This window comes from Pholcus phalangioides, unplaced genomic scaffold (assembly GCF_987345545.1).
Source record: "Pholcus phalangioides strain wild (caught in Gottingen) unplaced genomic scaffold, Ppha-v1.0 ptg000009l_1, whole genome shotgun sequence".
Lineage (NCBI taxonomy): Eukaryota > Metazoa > Arthropoda > Arachnida > Araneae > Pholcidae > Pholcus > Pholcus phalangioides.
The window spans coordinates 40,788,157-40,806,807 of NW_028301602.1; the positions used below are offsets into that span (position 1 = coordinate 40,788,157).

General features: G+C 36.9%; 1 protein-coding gene across 1 annotated transcript; it reads left to right on the top strand.

The window, feature by feature from the left end:
* Nucleotides 1–6,408: 6,408 nt before the first annotated feature.
* kri (uracil phosphoribosyltransferase krishah) lies at nucleotides 6,409–17,688 on the top strand. The gene is made up of 7 exons (XM_089236216.1): nucleotides 6,409–6,639; nucleotides 9,112–9,154; nucleotides 10,171–10,240; nucleotides 12,853–12,915; nucleotides 14,568–14,729; nucleotides 15,314–15,412; nucleotides 17,501–17,688. Exons 1-7 carry the CDS (start codon nucleotides 6,491–6,493, stop codon nucleotides 17,605–17,607), a joined length of 693 nt encoding a protein of 230 aa, XP_089092342.1. The 5' UTR covers nucleotides 6,409–6,490; the 3' UTR covers nucleotides 17,608–17,688.
* Nucleotides 17,689–18,651: the final 963 nt, after the last annotated feature.

The window sequence follows — 18,651 nt, forward strand, 5'->3', positions numbered from 1 at the left end:
AAGCATGAAAAACTGTATAGGCTCAGGATTTGTCGACCCCTCTAATGAAGGCCCTTTTAATGTATGAAATGCACGGCATTACTATTGAATCCGGAAGGAATCTCACAGTTCTAATGCTGGGGGGCACGATGATGTCAATTCACATATACATATATACATTAGATCAGTCTAGAACCCCTTAATACAGTATATGGAGGCGTCTTAGATCAGTCGACTCCACTTTTGACGCCGGAGGGGGTGGGGGAAGCGCAATGCCGCACGCCCCACCGTATCTCCGGCCATGGCTGTCCCCCCCCCTCCCCCCATTTTCCGTATCTCTACCCACACTCATAGCATATAGGTGCGTAAAAACTGCAGAGCCGGATTATGACAATAAAAAAAAAGTGGCATAATATGGATTTGGAGAAATAACAGAATTTGCATTAAAAAACCTAAAATTTGCACTAAAAAATCCTCCTCTGTCTTGTTGTTTCGAGTAAGTGAATTTGTAAAAACTATCGTATTTTTTGTGTGTTTATTTATGGTACTATTTTATATTATACTAGGGGGGCTCTGCCCCCCTGCCGCCTTTGGCGGCCAACCCTCCCCCCCCCCAATTCTCTCCCGGACATATCATGTTTATTTCGTCCCACTTCATCAGCGTGCTATGGAAAGGGACGTGTGAAAGCACCAGCCTACTGAAGAAGCGAATTTTAATGAAAATAATAATAAAGCAACAAAAAACAAATGAGATTCATCAAGTATCCCCAGAAAACTTCCCCATGGGGTTCCCCAGATTCAATTCGCTGAATTTCAGTGGGGCCCCACACTGGATATATCTTGGGCTACCGATGTGTTGCAAATTTTACAATGTTAAACCACAAAAATCAATGAGACACATTCAGGGGCACCGAATTACAACCTGCCAACATTTCCATGAAGCCCTGACCTGCAAGCTTGTCGGACACCCCCCGTGAGAATTTTTCATTTTTATCAATTTTACAACGAATAAAATCCAGGGCCCCACATCCAGTAGCGGGGACACAATACGCAGATTTTTAGTGGGGCCCCAGACTGGCTATATCTCGGGTTTCGGCTGTGGCAAATTCTACAACAGAAAAGAATGAGATTCATCCAGGGCCCCCAAAATGAAACCTGTAAACATGGGGGCCCCCCGACTTGGAAGCTTGTTGGTCATCCCCCGGTGCGAGTGCCATGAAAAATTTTCATTTGTATTCGTTTTACCAACGAATAAAATCCAGGGCCCCCAAAATGAAACCTGTAAACATAGGGCCCCCGACTTGGAAGCTTGTCGGTCATCCCCCGGAGCGAGTGCCATGAAAAATTTTCATTTGTATTCGTTTTACCAACGAATAAAATCCAGGGCCCCCAAAATAAACCTGTAAACATGGGGCCCCCGACTTGGAAGCTTGTCGGTCATCCCCCGGAGCGAGTGCCATGAAAAATTTTCATTTGTATTCGTTTTACCAACGAATAAAATCCAGGGCCCCCAACCAATTACCCGGGACACCAATTCGCATACTTTTGGTGGGACCCCAGACTGGCTTTATCTCGGGCTTCCGCTGTTGCGAATTCTACAACAGAAAAGAATGAGATTCGTCCAGGGCCCCAAAATGAAACCTGTAAACATAGGGCCCCCGACTTGGAAGCTTGTCGGTCATCCCCCGGTGCGAGTGCTATGAAAAATTTTCATTTGTATTCGTTTTACCAACAAATAAAATCCAGGGCACCCAAAATGAAACCTGTAAACATGGGGCCCCCGACTTGGAAGCTTGTCGGTCATCCCCCGGAGCGAGTGCCATGAAAAATTTTCATTTGTATTCGTTTTACCAACGAATAAAATCCAGGGCCCCCAAAATGAAACCTGTAAACATGGGGCCCCCGACTTGGAAGCTTGTCGGTCATCCCCCGGAGCGAGTGCCATGAAAAATTTCCATTTGTATTCGTTTTACTAACGAATAAAATCCAGGGCCCCCAAAATGAAACCTGTAAACATGGGGCCCCCGACTTGGAAGCTTGTCGGTCATCCCCCGGAGCGAATGCCATGAAAAATTTCCATTTGTATTCGTTTTACCAACGAATAAAATCCAGGGCCCCCAACCAATTACCCGGGACACCAATTCGCATACTTTTGGTGGGGCCCCAGACTGGCTTTATCTCGGGCTTCCGCTGTTGCGAATTCTACAACAGAAAAGAATGAGATTCGTCCAGGGCCCCAAAATGAAGCCTGTAAACATGGGGCCCCCGACTTGGAAGCTTGTCGGTCATCCCCCGGTGCGAGTGCTATGAAAAATTTTCATTTGTATTCGTTTTACCAACAAATAAAATCTAGGAAACATGGGCCCCGACTTGGAAGCTTCTCGGCCATCCCACGGAGCGAGTACCATGAAAAATTTTCATTTGTATTCGTTTTACCAACGAATAAAATCCAGGGTCCCCAACCAATTACCCGGGACACCAATTCGCATACTTTTGGTGGGGCCCCAGACTGGATATATCTTTTGCTTCCGCTATCGAAATTTTTCAACGTTAAAGCAGCAAGAAAACAATGAGATCCATCAAGGGCCCCTGGAAATGAAAACTTTTTACTTATACGTGAAATCTTCCCCGGGTACCCCGACCCTGTGTTGGGAGCACTGCTGTTGTGTGTGTATATTATACATATATATACCTCTCGGCATGGACTCCCCCCCCCCCCCCCCCACAAAGGAAGGGCTGACAGGAACCACAACGATTCTTATCGCTTTTTGATTTTTCACACTATAAATTAATCACAGAGGGGCCCCTGAAAAGCTGGTTTGGGGGCTCGAAATATAAATTCCAGCCTAAGGGCTCTGCTGTAGGATGTAGGAGCCTCTTGGTACATGCACATAACATGGTCCCGATGGGTCAAATGGGTCCCGATATGTGAATATCGACCCAATATCGATATATGATATATGATATCATATCGATATATGAATATGAATGTACGATATATGAATATGAATGTACGATATATGAATATGAATGTACGATATATGAATGTGAATATCGATATATGAATCGAAACCGACTTCCGTAACAGATTTCCGTCACTCAAAAATTTCACCCACTTCCGTCACTCGGTTGCTTAGCAACAGGCCCTTTTCGAGTTTGTTTGTGATTTTATATTATAGAATAGATATATTTTATTTTATTATTTATCACATTATTATTCTGTTGCATCTATTGAATGGCGTTTTTGTTAGTCATTCTTAAGATATTGAAGAGTTGCGGAACGAATTATCAGAGTTTACATTATTTCCTATGGGGAATCTTGATTCGGTATACGAGCGATTCGGATAACGAGCAGGTTGACAGAAGGGTTAAGCTCGTTAACCGAAGCTCCAGTGGATGATAATACCTTGACTAACGAAAATAATTCCCTTTGGAATCACGTTCGTCACCCGAAACGTGATTTCACATAGGTTTCTATGGGAAAATCGTTTAATTCGTTTTAGAAAAACGACCCTAAATTTGCAAATTAGTTTCATAAAACACTAAATGCATAAAAAAATGCAAATACTGACCGTAGGTTGAGATAAACAACTGCATAGTTGGATGAAACATTCAAAGTGAAGATGAAAAACTAAAAATTTATTTATTTACACATTCTAACTAATACGCCAACAATACTTTAAAAATATATATATGTTTTACTTTACACTATGTACGATATCAACAACCCCTTCCTATAGATAAGAAAATCTATATAATCTTATCTATGTTTTGTGTTGGTATAGCGCACGCATCTATGTATCGACTAAACTGTTTGTTAGCCGAGGCACGGTAAAATGTGGAGAGGAAAAAATTGTGGTTTAGGGAAAGTTCGTAAACCGAGGTATGTCTGCAACTTGTGCAATGAACTTTTCGCAGAAAATAAAAAACTTAAATAAGTTTATATAAGATATTTAAACAATGATTTCTGGGGTCGGAGTAGTATAGTCGGTAACACGTTCGACCGCAGATGTGATGGTCACGGGTTCGAATACGGTCACTACCCTTTGAAATTTTTTTTTCCCCCAACAAACAAGATGTCACTGCCATCTATGTTACAAAATTTGAACTAATATCAGAGATGATTCTGCCGTCCATTTTTCAGGCTGAGCGAAAGAATTGAAAGTATGGTGCTGCCATCTCTGTTTCGAAAAAAAGTCAAGACGGGAATATAACAATTCTCTCCCCAGATTAGATAATTCTGAGAAAAACATGCTGGGGTCCAGTAATGATAAAGGGAGAGATATGGATTTCAACGATCGAAAAATCGGTGCACGTGAGAAGATCACCGCACACTATACGATTGAAAATGACGACGCAACCAGTGAAATGAAGCTTGAAATTCGCATAAAGTATACAAAAAGCAGCATTCGACGTCAAAATGACGAAGTTGAGGACATGGACGTAGACCTAGATTGTTCCGATGTGGAACCTATGGATGTTGAAGATTGTTCCGACGTGGAACCTATGGATGTTGAAGATTGTTCCGACGTGGAACCTATGGATGTTGAAGATTGTTTCAAAGAAGAACTGATGCATGTGCAGTAATAGAACTTGAACCCACGAAGCGGAAAGACCTGAAACGACATTGATAGAAAGAGGAAAAAATTGAGAGGAGCACACAAAGCAACCAAAACAAACGCATAATGGCATAAACACTAGCGAGGCAACTGTGATGCTGTAGGGAAGAAAAGCAGCTCTTGTTCGAGAGTAAAATGAGCGGACTGCAGGCACGATCAGAGTTGCTAATATAGTGCTCAACGACATGTGAGCATGTGCATATGTAAAATATGTAGAAAAAAAAAAGGAAAAAAAGGGCGTCCGTTATTCCAAATGATGACGGACTCCCTATATTTTTTTTTTCTCCTCTTTTAATCATTACTGCAGTCAACAGGCCTGGTAATGGCATCCTCTTCTCTCGCCGGGAGAAGAAAGAAGGTCAAACGGGACCGCAACTACGCTGGTACAACCGGCAGGGCCGTCTTAAGAGTATCATGGGCCCCCGGGCCAAGTGGTTTTTCGGAGGCCCTACCTGGTAAATCCTAGAAAATTTCAACTTTATCTCATTTTTGTGAGGCCCCTCTTCTCTTGAGGCCCCGGGCCGTGCCCGGGTGGGCCCATGCGTTAAGACGGCACTGACAACCGGGGCACTGCCCATGAGCCTCAGAGCCGATTAGAGCCCACCACAAAAATTTACATTTGTTTTTGCCCAATAATGAGCCTTTCAAGAGGGGAGCTCCCCCCTCCCCCAGAAAAAGTCTGCCTCGGGACCCTGAGAAGGCACAATACGGCTCTAAGGTCAAATTCGCAGATTTTCTTTAGTCTTTCCCTATTATTTATTTTTTTCGTTTCTGACTGTCTTGGGAAAACATTTCTCTTTGAAAACGTGACGTGAATTCAAGCTTTCTTTAAAATCCGTCCAACAGAAAAAAAATGAATTTTAAGACGAAATATATATATATATTATTTTAACCGCTCTATGGCGCACGCGCGCGCCGAAAGGAAAGAATGGATCATCTGAGTCAATCATTTAGATTTTGAAACATAGGTGTCAGCACATACTGAGTACGAATGGATAATTAAATAAACTGTCTTCAGTTTAGGAATGGCTTGGTTTACGAACAAATCGGTTAACGAAAAACAAAAGTTAATTTGGATGACGAATTAGTCTTGGTTTTACTAACACACAGAAAAACCTGAGGGACAGTGCCGTCTTAACGCATTAACCCACCCGGGCATGGCCAGGGGGGGGGGGGGCCTCGAGAGAAGAGGGTCCTCACAAAAATGAGATCTAGTTGAAATTTTCGAGATAAAGCACATGTAAATTTCCCTGAACAAAGGATATTTTTGAAGTCTGTGGTGAAGTGGCTAACACTTTTTTTTCTTTTTTCTGGAAAATAATAATCTCATTTATGATAATAAAATAATTTTCCTCAATAATAATCATTTGTATAATAAAATAATTTCATCAATAATAATCATTTGTATAATAAAATAATTTCATCAATAATAATCATTTGTATAATAAAATAATAATCACCAATTATAATCATTTGTATAATAAAATAATTTCATCAGTAATAATCATTTGTATAATAAAATAATTTCATCAGTAATAATCATTTGTATAATAAAATAATAATCACCAATTATAATCATTTTACATTGATTCCTATCGTCCTATGGGAAAACTTGTATCGGTTTACGAACAGTTCGGGCTGCGATTAACTTCGGAAATTGATTATTTCGTAATGCTCATTAATGAGCACTTTTAAAATCTTGACTCTCTTCCTCTCTCCCCGTCTCGGGCAGCGCCATCTATGAGTATAAAAATCGAAGTATGTTTTTAGATGAGATTTTGTTTTTACCATAATTTTCTTTTCAAGGTTTGGCAACAGCTGGATATTTTGCTTTGTTTGTTTTGGTTTGATGAGGGAGATTTTGTTTTCATCTGTTGTAGTTGCAGACGGAAATGTTGTCGGAAACTCCGGACGTGTTGAAGTCGACTCCGTACAAAACTGTTGTCGGACCAATCACAAAGATCGACGACTTCGGTCCAAACTTCAAGCTGGTTCTGATAAATGATCAAATCAAGGAACTGCAAACAGTCATCCGTGACAAGTAAGGGCCAACCCATAATACTATTTATTATACGATCTATTTCGTTCATTGCGATACAACCACAAATTAATGGAAGGGGGATTCACTATTCATCGAAATAAATATCGATCCGAGAGACTGCAGGACATTTTTCAATATATCCGTATTCATTGAGCTGGTATATATACGAGGTCAATGACCAAAGCAATAATGCAATAGGGCTTACATGCTTAACCCATAGCCCCACGAAGACATCGGATGTGGCCCGTGCCCTCAAACCCTAGTTTTGTAGAAAATGAACTAAGCGGCACACTTCCAGATCAATTGAGTGACCCGCGGAACAGTTGCAGATCGCTTAAGTGACCGGTAGCACTGTTCCAGATCACTTAAGTGACTCACGGCACATTCCCAAATCATTTAAATTACCTGCGCCACCTTCACAAATCACTCAAGTGGCTCACTCCACATTTCTAGATCATTCAAGTAACCTGCAGCACGGGAACGATTCTAGATCATTTGATTGAGCGTCCCACGGCACATTTTCATTCAAATCATTGAGGTGGCTGGCATTCTCTGAAGGTTGGAGGATGTTGCAGTAGGCGTGAATTTTCATTGGGCCTATGGGTTCTTCGCTTTACATATTTGCCAACATCTCCATGAGCCTATGTGTAGTTGTATCTTTGAGACCAGTAGTTTTGTTTAGCTGCTCTATTGTAACACATTGTTTTGTATATAATCATGTTTGTTGCCCCGCCCAAGGGTTTCAGGCCCCAGGAGGTCTGGGGGAACACACACACTTCTGGCACAACTCAATCAGTAGTAAATTGCCTATGGCGATAGACAGAAGTTGTGCTTAGTTGGAATGAATAAATGTTTAATACAGTGAAACCTTACCACAATAATACTTGATATAATGATAATTCCCTCTACATTGATATTTTTTCAAGTCTTGTTTGGAAGTGCCTACACTCTAATTTTAAAAACTGCCATCTCTTGATATAGTGATAACCCGTGCAGAGTATCATTATATCAAAATTTCACTGTATTAATTAATTTTTTTGTTAATATTTAAAGTTATATGTTTTGCTCCTCCCATGAAAATAATAGGTTCAGGCCCACTCTCCTTCACTCCAATGTTCTCAACACCTTTACGACCAAGGGCGTAGCGAGGGGGAAGGACTTGGGGGTCTGGCCCCCCCCCGAAATGTAAGTGGTCCCCCCCCCCCGAATGAAATTTCTGGCTACGCCCCTGTTTACGACTATAGAAAGTGCAAAAGAGTACTACTACTACTTAACTGTACATGCATCTCGTAAACAATCCTCTGCAGAATTTGCAAGATATCAGTGCATGCAGAAAGGTATTGTGTATGTGCATATGTGTCACCCCTAATGAATTTATGTTGTTAGAGATGTGCTTGTTTTGTTCTCTTTCTGGTACTACCATCTGTCTTCCATATATTTAAGTGAAGATAGTAAATGCTTGAATTTCAATCGAAGGAAATTTTGTCTCTACAGGGAGAACAGTCATCAAATGACTGTTTATTTGCAATCCGAGCGAACATCTTTTCTTAGAGCAGAGGTTCTCAACCTGTGCTTTATAAAAAGCACAGAATGAGATGAGTTACATGTGAATGTAAAGGGGAAATGTCTACAGTTTTTGGATTATGAACAATTAATAATTCTAGTGTGTCATTTATAAAGCGCTCTGTGGCAAGATGTTTTAATGGGGAGATTGGCTTTTGTATTTTTGCCACGACGTTGGGAACCACTGAAAATCAACTTCAGGTGACCACCACTGCAGCAACATTGGGATCATAACATGCTGCAAATCACGTGTAATTGTGTGGTTATTGTTTGTTATACCAGACTATTATACTGTAAGAAGTTTAATTGCTATTTACTTATTGATATTTTGGGTATTGTATCTTATTAGTGTATCAAAATGTAATTGCTGCTATATGGGATTGAGTAAATTAACATCAGTCGCTTACTATTGCCTGGTGCTTGTGTCGCCAATAAATACCAGAAAAAGGTGTATGCATGTTATTGTACACTAAAAGGGCATAAAATTATTGAAAATATTTTCTGGAAACGCGTGTGACCAAAGCTGCCAACATTTAGTTTTGGTCCATTTTACAGTTTATTAGTAGAGCTTGAGATGAATTTGAGGTCATCTTGGTGAATAGAAAATTGATACTTTGGCGCCTAAAATTTTCTATGCTTGATTGCAAACTTGAGTCTGAAGGCAAAAGAAAGTTTTTTGAATATGTGTCTATCACCATGGAAAAAAATTAAGCCTACCAAGGCCTAGAGAAGCATAAAAAAGTTATTTTGGCAGTTTAGCTCAGATAAATATGCTTTGCTTCTAGAAAATTTGGTTGTTTCCTAGTTTTTTTTATCTGATTCGTGAAGCACTGGTTATTAGGTAGAATGTCCTATTTACTCTGGTGTTAGATAACTGTTAATTTTATTTCTCTTTTCTTTTTTGTTTAGAAACACGTCGAGAAGTGATTTTGTTTTTTATGCTGACCGTTTGGTAAGTTTATTTGTGTTCAAAAACTCAATTAAAAAATAGAACGAAAATAAAAACATAGTATATATATTTTGATAAATTACTATTTACTGAAACTTTTTCCCAAAAATACTTATTCCAGAACTTATACAGTTGAGTGCTACCATTTATTTCACAGAATTCTGGTGCTGTAAAGATTTTGAAATTATATTTAATCACTTAAATTTGTGTATATAGAAGGTTTGTTCATTGAAGCCTTCTGGCGCTAGGCAGAATTGATGCTAAATCGTGAAAAGGGATACTATAATGAGGTTTCGCTGTGTGTACCTACAAATATTTTTTGCACTAAATAAAGCACTGTATTCTGCTCTCATCTTCTTGGCAGAAATAAAAAGTGCTTTATTCATATACACAGCTTTCCATGTTCATTATGATCATGGTACCAACATAAAATCAGGATATGTATGAAATTTTTTTGCCCCTCTTCGTTTCAAAGTTTTTTTAATTAAGACAAAAAATTCTGTTTTTTTAAACAAGTTTTCATTTGAAAGACTCAGAGAACAGCAGTGCTACCAAGAAGAACAGCCATTCTCACCAACGACCCCTAAATTGGTTTACTATTGGCAATAAAACAATTTCGCCAAGCATTATGTGAATGAGATGATTCATGAAAAAAAGAGCTTGAATCACAAGCACAAATAGGAACACCATGCAATCTTTTCGTTGCCATTTTTAATGCTCATAGATGTAAAGAAAATATTTCAGTTCAAATTATTTGATGCAATTGATGCTCATGCAACATAGAAACAGAAGCCTAGGGGCTCTGGATAGTTGAGAACCTCAGGCAACCTTATGGATTGTCCCGCCTAATATTCTCTTTATGTCAGTGCCTCTGCCATCCAGCAGTGAACCAGTGGCTGACTTGTATTTGTGATTTGACTTGGTAATGTGGTTCCAGTGATTAAAACTTCACACATTTTTTGCTTTTCCTACAAGATGGAATACCTCTGAGTGAATGCTGGGATTTTTTTTTGTTACAGATACGCTTGGTTGTTGAAGAGGGATTGAATCAGCTTCCATACTCTAGGAGTAGTGTTACCACTCCCACTGGTTAGTGTATATATTATAAGCTATCTAAAATACAGTTGAATCCTGTTATAATGAAGAGACTGGAAAAGTCACTTCGTTATAACAAAACTTTGTTATAAAGGAATTTCAGGTTTCTGCATTGTTCCTATGTAAACTTATCCAGGGGGAATTAGAAAGTGATTGCTAAAACACGATTTTCACTATAACTGTATTCATTAAAACAGGATTTGACCGTACTTTGAATTTAATCACTTCATTTTATTTGCACATGAAATGTAATTGTGAGTATTTTGAACCAAGTAGAGGCGTAGCTTAGGTATTGCAAACGTTTCATGGAGCATATAAGTAAAATTTATATTATATAGATGTTGTCACTCTCCACTTGTTAATGCAAGATTTTTACAGACAGCTGGATGTTATATGTAGAGATGCTGCTTTAAATCAGTATCTCTACATACTGGATCTTTATACTCTACATGAAATCAAATTTTCTGTAAAAATCTTGCAAAACTCTTATTACATCACTTCAGTGCAGCAAAATCCAACACTTGTGTCCAGATGTGTGGGAGTTGTCATCAAAGTGATTTCTGTTGAACACAACAATGGAACAACCTATTGGGGTCCATATGCTATTCCACCCAGCACAAAATGTGTTACTACTACTACTAAACCACACATGTAACTCGTCCATATTCCTTTGCAGAATTTCTAACAAATTGATACATGTTCGGATGTGCATGTCTGTGTTATCAACCTAACGTGAAGCTTGTTTCTGTGTAATGCTTGTTGCAGTGCTGCCATCTGCCACATATTTTTTGAACTACGAGTGAAGTGTAATGTTTGAAGATTTTATCGTTGTAGGCCTGTTGCTCTCCGCGGCGAGGCTTTTTAATGGGGATATCGGCTTGCATTCGCATCTCGAAGTTGGGAACCGCACAAAATGTGTTAGGGCATGGTAGCCCAGGTCCCTAAGATACTCGCCTGAAGTACCAAAGGATGTTTAGAGGTGTCACGAGTTCGATACCCGATTCATCCTTGTCAGAAAACTTTCTTGACACAGGGGTACAACAAAAATGGTGACATGACTGCAAAAAAATTGCTACTGCAGGGAGGTCCCCATTGAGGGGTTAGCGCACCAACCTCTCGATGAGTATAAAAAAACAAGCCTGCCATTCGAAATCGGCAATGAATTGTAGGCCTCAGTGTGATTAGCAGACATGTGTGCAGAGAATGACCGTGGTGTGAATGATCAAAATGTGCTAACCCATGACGCAACCATCTGTTAAGGTAGCACATCATTAGTATAAGCTTCACATATTTCTTCCGAAATTTCCTGAACACTTTTGCTACAGGTCAAAAATTTATTTAAATCTACAATATCTGTTAAACTATTCTTGATATGTTTTAAAGCTGTTAAGATGACTCACTCTCTGTTTAAAATCACACATAACAACTACATTTCTTGCCTACTGACTGTTTTATGCACTCCACACTAGCTCTATCTAACATTGCCATTTTCATTTTTCGTGTGATGGTATTTTGAAGCTTTCTGGACTTCTGCTACTACTATTCAATGTTACATGCATCTCATACACATCCTCTGCGGGAATTTATGAGGGATTCATGCGTGCAGAAATGTGTTATGAGTGTGTATGGCTCCTAATGTGTTTATGTAACCAGAGTTGTGATTGTATCCTGTTCATGACTATATTGCAACTAATGTATTTTATTTACAACCCTCATTATTGTCCCTGAATCACTATTCCTGTTTTTTTAATTGTGTGTGCTTGAAAAATATAGCGTAACCAAAATATCTTGAAATGGGAGAAAAATCTACTTGTGTTGATAATACAGGGTGGTTATAAATAAACTGACACTACTCAAGACATATGTAGTGCCCATTCTGATGGAGATATTTTGATGAACCATGTGGAAAAAATTCAATAAAAAAAAATTAGTTCAATTTTCGACCACCATGTTTTTTATTGCAGTTATATTTTCCCCGTGGTCCAAATAACATATGTACCAAGTTTCTGTGAAATACGTCCATCACAACGGGTGCTACATAGGTCGGAGTAGTGCCAGTATAATTAAGCTGAATAATGCCATTTTTAATTATACTGACACTACTACTATAAACACTACTTCGACCTATGTTGCGCCCATTGTGATGGAAGTATTTCATTCAAACTTGGTGTTTACTTTATTTGGACCATAGGAAAAATTTAGCTGTGATAAAAATGCCACTTTTTCACCTGGTGGTCAAAAATTGAACTAATTTTTTTTATTGAATCTTTTCTTTTTTTTCCCCCATGGCCCTTATATCCTATATACCAAGTTTCATTAAAATATCTCCATCAGAAAATATGTGCTACATACATCTGAGTAGTGTCAGTTTATTTATAACCACCCTGTACATGATTACATAAACATGAAGAACAGTTGAGGGATGCAATCAACCAATTCTTTTGTTTATATTTAATATGATTCATTTTAGTGTGTTATTTCATTCTGCAATAATCATCTCCAACTTATAAGCATTTGAAAAAAAAAATTAAGCATAGTTTTATGGAAGAAAAAATATTACCGAAGTGCTGAAAGTAATATAAATTCATTTTTTATTTCTGAACAAGGTGGCGTTTATGAAGGATTGAAGTACCTGAAAGGAAATTGCGGAGTCAGCATTGTTCGAAGTGGTGAGACTTGAATCAATTTATAGACATTTTGCTCATTCAATAGACATTTTCACTCATTCGCATAGGAATTTTGCTCATTCATTTTTATGCATTACATGTTTTATAGCAAATGAATAAAAGAGACAGAGAGAGAAATATATAAAAAGTAATGAGCCTATTGAAAATGTATGATGCTTTGTTTTTGATAATATATTAGCATTGTTTTTGGTTTTGTACAGGGCTGTAGCAAGAGGGGGGGGGGGGGTGACTTGGGGGGGGGGGGGGCTTTGGTCAACCCCCAAAATGTGAGAAATTGATTGAAAAAGGGAGAAAAGATGGCAAAATCTATTGTTCTATCACTTTGTTCTCCCCCTGAAATACAAGTGGTACCCTCTGAATGAAATCTCTGACTATAGGTCTGGTTTTGAACATAAACCTTTATCACTCAATATGTAATGATGTAAATTTTTTGTGAGATTAGTAGTTTCTTCCCACATTACATTGAACATAGAATTTCATGAAAATCAGATTTGAAATGACTAAATTTTTGTTATCATTCTGCTATTAACATCTAAAAAAAATATTTATTTGCGTATGAATTGAAAATCACAATATGATACAGTCCAACTTTTATTTGGAATTTTCAATATCTCAATGCAATATATTTTATTACATCTTGTTCCATTTTTAGTAGTGACATAAATACATATGTTAGAAACATGCAAAGCCCGTTTCAGGAATCCCCCAGAGAAAATGACTCATATATGTAGCAAGGTAGGGCTTAACAAAAGAAAAAAAATTAGGCGCTAGTTATAAAATTTTTTTTGAGCCAATCATTTTTGAGAAAAATGTTCCAAATATTTTTCAACTTTTACCTGTTAATAGACACATTGACATAAATTGAGAAAATTTTGTGCACCTATGCCAATTTTTTAGTCGCTGTGGTAACCTGACACCTATAAAGATAATAGGATTTGTCAATGCCTGAATCAACATGATTGAGTTTACTGTCCTGTCAGTTTATTTCATTAGCAAAAGAAATTCATGACTGTAGCTTTGCACATGACCATATTTAAACCAATTTTTGTCATATCTCTGGTTGACAATCATTTCCAATTGCGTCATTTTGCTCATGGAAGCGGCAGTGTTGTATTCGGTCACTGTGGGTAAAACAAACATACATAAAACAAAAACACTTGCTTTTTAGGCACTCGATAACAGGGTTAGTTTTATTTACTGATGAAAACAAATAATGGAATTACAGTGAAACCTCGCTACATCAACATAATGATAAATCCCTTCAAAATTATATTTTTCCATGTCTTGTTTGGAAATGTCTACACTCTTTTATTGTTGAACTGATATCAGTGGCGATATTTCAGTTAGACTGGAATATGGACTAGGTTGCCACTCAATTAGTATGTCTCTTGAAATAATGATACTCTCTCTGCAACAATATTTTTGCTTTATCTGGAGTATAGTTTTGTTGAGATCTCATTGTAGTTGCTTAAGATAAAAAAATGAATTAAATAGGAAATTATAAAGAATTACAGCAAACAATATTTTCTCATAAATTATTCTATTTTTTATATATATATATAAAAAATTATATAAAATTGATTTTATTTTTTGTGATTTCTTTTCGTTTTCCTGCTAAGAAAGTAATTTTTCAGGTGAGGCCATGGAGCAAGGTTTGCGAGATTGTTGCAGATCTATACGGATAGGCAAGATTTTGATCCAGAGTGATGAAGATACACATGAAGCCCATGTTGTTTATGCTAAGTTTCCAGAGGATATAGCATCTAGGAAAGTGTTGCTGATGTATCCAATAATGAGTAAGATAAAATAATATATATATTCATTAATAACCTTTAAGGCAAAGTTTTGAGCATGCACTGGCATAAAAAAAGAAAGCGGTTTGATGAGAAAATCATAATATTAGTTATGATGAGGTACCTGCAGTTGAGAGTGTCATCCATTCGTGAAAGTTACACGTAGTGTTAAAACTCTTGAAACTAATTTTTCTACCTGCAATGGAAATTTTTTAGAGATACGTGTCATTTGAGATACTTGTAACTTGAAGCACTGCTGTATTAATAAAATACTGATAATAATCAAAATTATAAGTGGTATGATCATCAAACAATCTAGTTGATTTTGTTGTGTTAACTAAAGCCAAATAACAGAATGAAAGATGTATGGAAGGTTGATTTTAAAACTCTCATTTCATCATCATGAGAACCATATCTCTAATATGCAATGTAATATGAGACACCATATTTTTCTATCATTATTTATTGCGCGTGCAGTCAAAGAGGTATGTAGTTCTGTCATTTTATTTCCACATGTTCGATAAAATTTCTATTGCTTTCCTCCCTCCTCAAACATAAACTGATTTATATGGCAATACATTTTACAGGTACAGGCAATACAGTTAACAAGTCTATGAAAGTCCTCAAGGACCATGGAGTAAAAGAAGAAAATGTCATATTGTTGAATCTGTTTTGCACTCCTCATGGCAAGTTTTAAGCAATTTTTTCTTAAAATTGTTTGTCAGACCAAAAAAAAGTTGACCTTCAGCTTATTTAACAGAATATTTTGTTGATGATGTAAAATGTGTATGTTTATTTTTAAATGTTAAGTATTTAAATGGCTAGACAGTGTTCCCTTGATTGGTCTGCCTGCTCTTTATGGCAAACCTCTTTTAAATGTGAGACCATCTCACTCGACCCTCAAAGTTAGGAAAAACGACTTTAACTGACCACCATTTGAAGTAGTTGAACAAGCTTTAACCAGTCATCTGGCTATACCGGAATAGCGTGTCATACTGATTTCAGCATAATTTAGAAAATTAATTATTAATTACTTCAATTATTAATTTTTTTTGCTGATGATTTTGAAAAACAGTTAAGAATGGTGAACTCAGTTTCAATAAATTCATAAAAAATTTATTTTATTAGCTTCAAACTTCCAAAAAGGAAAAAGATATCAATTAGCCAGATGACTGGTTAAGCTAATTGTGGACACACAGCATTTTTACTTACTGACGTGAATTTCACTGTGTTTCTAAAAGGTTTTTAATCACTCTGTGAAAAACAGAAAATTTAAAGCAAAAAAATAAAATAAAAATAAAATATAGAAGCATAGTTTTTAGTTCAAAATTATTAGAAGTATGTGAATGTGAGTGAAAATTTCACAATCTTACATTGACACATAGAAAATTTGAACTTTGAGAGTAGGATTTCAGGCTGACTGGCTGTTGTGAATGAACAATAAAACTCTATGTTTTGCTCTCACGAGTGAAGAACATTCTCAGGAGACAGTGATCTAGTAAGTGAGAGTTAACAGTATTTGACTCTATCACAACAAAGCAATACAAGCCCAGCCAGACCTCCAGCTACATAAATACAGGCTTTGTCCTTGACTTCACATCTCTTGATCACTGCCTCCTGAAGATCCTCATTATTCATGTGAGCAAAACATCGAGTTTTACTATTCATTCATGATGGCCAAATGGCCCAGAATCATTCCATCATAGTTTCGCATCTGTATTTTATTTATTTATTTATACAATATTGTTTGGCCGAGGCCTACACAAGAGGATGCAGAATTATATATGGCAAAAGTGTCGATTGATGGTACGAGAAAATTCAGAAATCGTAGTGCAATCTACAATATTTGATGGTAGGTTGTTCCAGTCGATAATAGTTCTTGGGAAAAAGCTAAATTTGTGACAATCTGAAGAGGCAAAGATGGGCTGTAATTTTTTGGAATGATTGAGTCTAACAGAGAAATGTGAAGGTTGGATTAGAATATTGGATGTGTCAATATTAAAAACCCCATGGAGGAGTTTGTAAAGAAAAGTTAAACGAGAGATAAGTCGAAGAGAGGAGAGCGGTTGGATATTGAGTTGTCACTTGAGTTCCGTTATAAAGACATGTGAAGACCAACAGTTGAAAATGAAACGAGTGGACTTATTTTGGATAGATTCTAATTTGTCCATGTTGGTTTGGGTGTGGGGGTCCCAGGCTTCACAGGCATAGGAGAGGGCAGGGAGAATATATGTTTGGTAGCACAAGTGACGAACATGACGAGTGGAGTATTTTAGGTTACGGCAAAGGAAAAACTGTTTTTGGAGACATTTATTAAAGATATAATCAACGTGAAGGTTCCAGCGGAGATCGGAAGAGATTATAATGCCCAGGTATTTATATTGGGAAACCTCAGAGATCAAAGAGTCGTTTATAGAATAGGGGAATTCGTGAGGGATTCTTTTACGGGTCACTTTCATAAAAAAGTGTATACTTATACAGTATTGTGTATGAATTATACAGTGTTGTATGAATTTGATTAGAATAGCAGGTGCCCTACTGGTCCTTCAAAGGCATATTATTGAAAAAATTTAATAATGCAAGAATGTTCTTTTGGTTCCGACTCCTTTAACTGAACTATTATTTTGAAATCATTTTATGTCTTAATGCAAAAAATATTTTTGAAATGATCAATCAGTAGTTATCTCTTGCTTGTTTTTTGATCCATTTTAATTTCAATAGGTACAATTATTGTTGTGTTGAAAATTTTTACTGATCATCCTCTTTCTATGTAGCTGCAGATTCAGTGATGCGAGCCTTTCCTGACATGACTATACTCACATCAGAGGTGCATCCAGTTGCTCCTAACCACTTTGGACAGAAATACTTTGGAACAGATTGAAAATTTATTTGTAGTTTGGTATTTGTATCTAGTCCTGTTTACAATTTGTTATTTAATGGATAAAAAAAAGATTTCCACTGATTGTTTGTCTTTTTCTGCATCTACATCAGCGGTTCTCAACCGGAGCCCTAGAAAAATTAAAAAAAACAGTAAAATTTAAAAAAATAATTATAAATAGTAAAAATAAATAAGTAACTTTGATGAATAATTAAAAAATTGGCCTACAGGGCTCCACCATAGAATTTTTTTACTTAAAAGGGCTCTGAGAGTCAAAAAAAGTTCTAGTGCTAATTAACAATAAATACGAATGCCAGCCAAGTAAATTGCATTGAGTTTCAACCCCTTAGTGTTGAGCGGTCAACCACATATCTTTTATTTTTTTAATCCATTATATTGTTTCATTATCTCAGCCTGTTTGGTATCATTCGAAAGAGGGATAATAACTATTGGATTATTTTCATTTATACCATATTTTATTGTGCGGGATGAAAGTTTGTTGCTTAAATGCCGGGGGGGGGGGGAGGATCTGAGATATTGCAAAGAGCATGTTTATGTCAATTGAACTGAAACACCCTGTATAATTATTGATGTAAAGAGAGTGTTTAAGCCACTTTGAGCTAAAATGCCGGATAATTGAGTTAGTAGTTCTTTGTTACAGACAAGAGGCTGTGTAATAAATCAGACTTTTAGTAGCTGTAGAAGTGAAAAAAAAAATTTAACAACCAAAATATATACATTTTTAAGCAATATAAGCGATACTATATAATATTATAGACAAGACCTTATTGTATGAAAATAAAAAATTAATTCAATGATTAGTTTAAAGTTATAATTTTTTTACTTATATAAAACATCTGAAAAAACCTGCAATTCCATTTGAATCTCCTCTGGACTTGAGGGGTTAAATACAAATATCCAAATTTATTAATTAAAAATATCAAAAACGTGCTATAAAGTTATGGAATCAGGAATTTCACGTGGGCACATTAGAAATTTGTATTGATAGTCAAGATGTGGGCCAATTTAAATCAGCTTGATCTAAAT